Genomic DNA, 2,783 nt, shown 5'->3' on the forward strand with positions numbered 1-2,783 from the left:
TGTTTTTTTTTGTAATAATATTATTAAAACGCCCGATATTTAGTGGCACGAGTTAAAAAACAAAACAAAACAAAACAAATAAAAATAAATTAAGAAGCAGAGGCCAATCAGCGACATAAAGCTCCAGACATGGGCGTGGGCTGACAGTGGGGTCAGTGGGGTCCTGGGGCAGGGACAGCAGCGGGGGGAGGGCTCTCCACGGCTCCATCACTTGGCTGGCATCTTCTCTGCCAGGTGCTTCTGCTGGCTCTCAGCGTGCCTGGGGGGACACAGGGGACGTTATTCCCTGCTCCAGGGGGAGGTGGAGACCCGCAGCACGGTGTTTTCCTGGAGCAGGGGGTGTGTTCCCTGGAGATGGACGCACGGGAAGCAAAGCCCTTCGGGTTCTCTCCAAACCCTGCAGGGTTGGGGCTCTGCTGGGATTTTTGCCTCCTCTCCCACGGGGAAGCCCAACAACTGTGTGCCCAAAGGTGGCAAAAGGGACAGGCAGTGTCCCTAAATAACACTGGGATGAGGGCAACCACTGTCCCTAAATAACAATGGGATGGGGACAGGCAATGTCCCTAAATAACACAGGGATGGGGACAGGCAGTGTCCCTAAATAACACAGGGATGGGGACAGGCAGTGTCCCTGAATAACACAGGAATTGGGACAGTCAGTGCCCCTAATCCACCCCAAAATCCCTCCTGGGCCACCCTAAAAATGTTTTGTTTCGCCCTAAAAGTGTTTCGTCCCGAAAACGCTTTTTTTTCGCCTCAAAAATGCTTCGTTTTGCCCCAAAAATGCTTTTTTTCGCCTCAAAAATGCTTCGTTTTGCCCCAAAAATGCTTTTTTTTCGCCTCAAAAATGCTTCGTTTCGCCCTAAAAATGCTTCTTTTTTGCCTCAAAAATGCTTCGTTTTGCCCAAAAAATGTTTTGTTTCGCCCTAAGAATGTTTTGTTTCACCCTAAAAATGCTTTATTTCACCCCCAAAATGGTTTGTTTCTGCCCAAAAATGCTTCATTTCACCCCAATAATGTTTTATTTCACCTCAAAAATGTTTTGATTTACCCAAAAAATGCTTTGTTTCACCCCAAAAATGCTTCATTTCACCCCCAAAAATGCTTTGTTTCACTCCAAAAATGTTTTATTTCTGCCCAAAAATGTTTTCTTTCACCCCAAAAAGCTTCATTTTCCCATCCCAAAATGCTGCTTTTCACCCCAAAAATCCTTTAAAACTGACGTGCTTTTTTGAAGTGCTAAAATTGAAGTGCCATAGGGATGGGGACAGCCACTGACCCCAAAGAATGTTGGGATGGGGACAGCCAGTGACCCCAAACAACATGGGGATGGGGACAACCACTGACCCCAAAAACATGGGGATGGGGACAGGCATTGACCCCAAACACCCCGAGGAGCCTCCTTCACCTGGTGAGATCCTCGATGTCCACCAGCATGGCATCCTGCTCCGTGTGCAGCTCGTCCCGGATCAGCAGCAGCTGCACCAGCTCCTCGTTCAAGCCTGGAGATAAAAGGGGGGAGTTTGGGATGTCCTGGGAAACCCCAGTTTGGGGCCTGTACATCAACCTTCCCCACATCTACACAGCTTTTAAATCCCCCCCCCCCCAAGCTGTGCCAGGGCTGGACAGCCCTTTCCAGGAAGAATAAATGAATAAAAAAATCTAAAATAAATATAATAAATTATATTTATTAAAAGTATATAAATATATTATAAATATATATTATTAAAAATATTTAAATAAATATATTAAAATACATAAGAATAATATGTAAATATATACACAAGTATATAAGAATAAATATATGTGTATATGTGTATATTTAGTCATATATATTTATTCTTAGATATATTTGTCTGTATATATATTATGATTCATGCAATATATAATATAATATATAATATAATACATTATATTATATAATTACAATATATATTATATAATATAATTATTATAATTGAATTATATAATATAAAATTATATATTATGATCATAATAATGATATAATAATTATAATTATATGTTATAATTATTATATAATATACAATAATTATATATAGTATAATAATTATATAATATATAATTATATAATTTAATTATAAATTATTATAATTATATAATATAATTATATATAATATAATATATAATATATTATATAATAGTTAATAATATATTAATATATAAGAATAAATATATTTAAATATATTTATATTCATATAAACATATATACTCATACACACACACATACTCCTATGTATATTGTATTGTATAGTTATCAATATTTCTCTGTATATCCTGCAGAACTGTTCTTGATTAAACAGGATATGCCCCAAAATAAAGAATTCTCACTTACTTTCTATCTGTGAGTGCAGATCATTGACTATCACCTGTAGCTGCCCGATAGTCATGTCTCTTAGATCAGTGGGTTTCAAACTTCTCTTCATCAGGCATTCACTTATATGAGGCATGTGTGGCAGCTGCAAAGGAATTGTCAGTATTTTACTCTTTTCCTCCAACTGAAATTTCTTCAGCTCGTGTTTCTGAACCATTTCCATCCCCCTCTCACAGCAGCCCTCAACGACCGCAGCACAAAGTGAGCCCGACCTCCTCCATCACACTGGACCCAAGGCTTCGAGTCCAGCAGGAGCAGCAGTGTTGGATGGACTGGAGGTGAGGGTGATGGGGACAGAGCTGAAACAGGGCAGGAGTGCCCTGGGATCCCATCCCATCCCATCCCATCCCATCCCATCCCATCCCATCCCATCCCATCCCATCCCATCCCA

The 2,783-nt window shown here is 39.6% G+C and overlaps 1 protein-coding gene across 2 annotated transcripts in view; it reads right to left on the reverse strand.

Moving 5' to 3' along the window:
• Nucleotides 1-207: 207 nt before the first annotated feature.
• LOC114062908 (schwannomin-interacting protein 1) overlaps nucleotides 208-2,783 on the reverse strand; it is a 16,793-nt gene continuing 14,217 nt past the window's right edge. For both annotated transcript variants that reach the window (XM_027894844.1, XM_027894845.1), the window contains exons 5-7: nucleotides 2,354-2,477; nucleotides 1,409-1,502; nucleotides 208-259 (exon numbers count right to left, since the gene is read on the reverse strand). In XM_027894844.1, the coding sequence (XP_027750645.1) occupies nucleotides 208-259; nucleotides 1,409-1,502; nucleotides 2,354-2,477 (270 nt within the window). The remainder of the gene's footprint in view (nucleotides 260-1,408; nucleotides 1,503-2,353; nucleotides 2,478-2,783) is intronic.

The sequence above is a fragment of the Empidonax traillii genome, unplaced genomic scaffold, assembly GCF_003031625.1.
Source record: "Empidonax traillii isolate 1590-97213 ecotype Southwest subspecies unplaced genomic scaffold, ASM303162v1 scaffold444:size1099390, whole genome shotgun sequence".
Classification (NCBI taxonomy): Eukaryota; Metazoa; Chordata; class Aves; order Passeriformes; family Tyrannidae; genus Empidonax; species Empidonax traillii.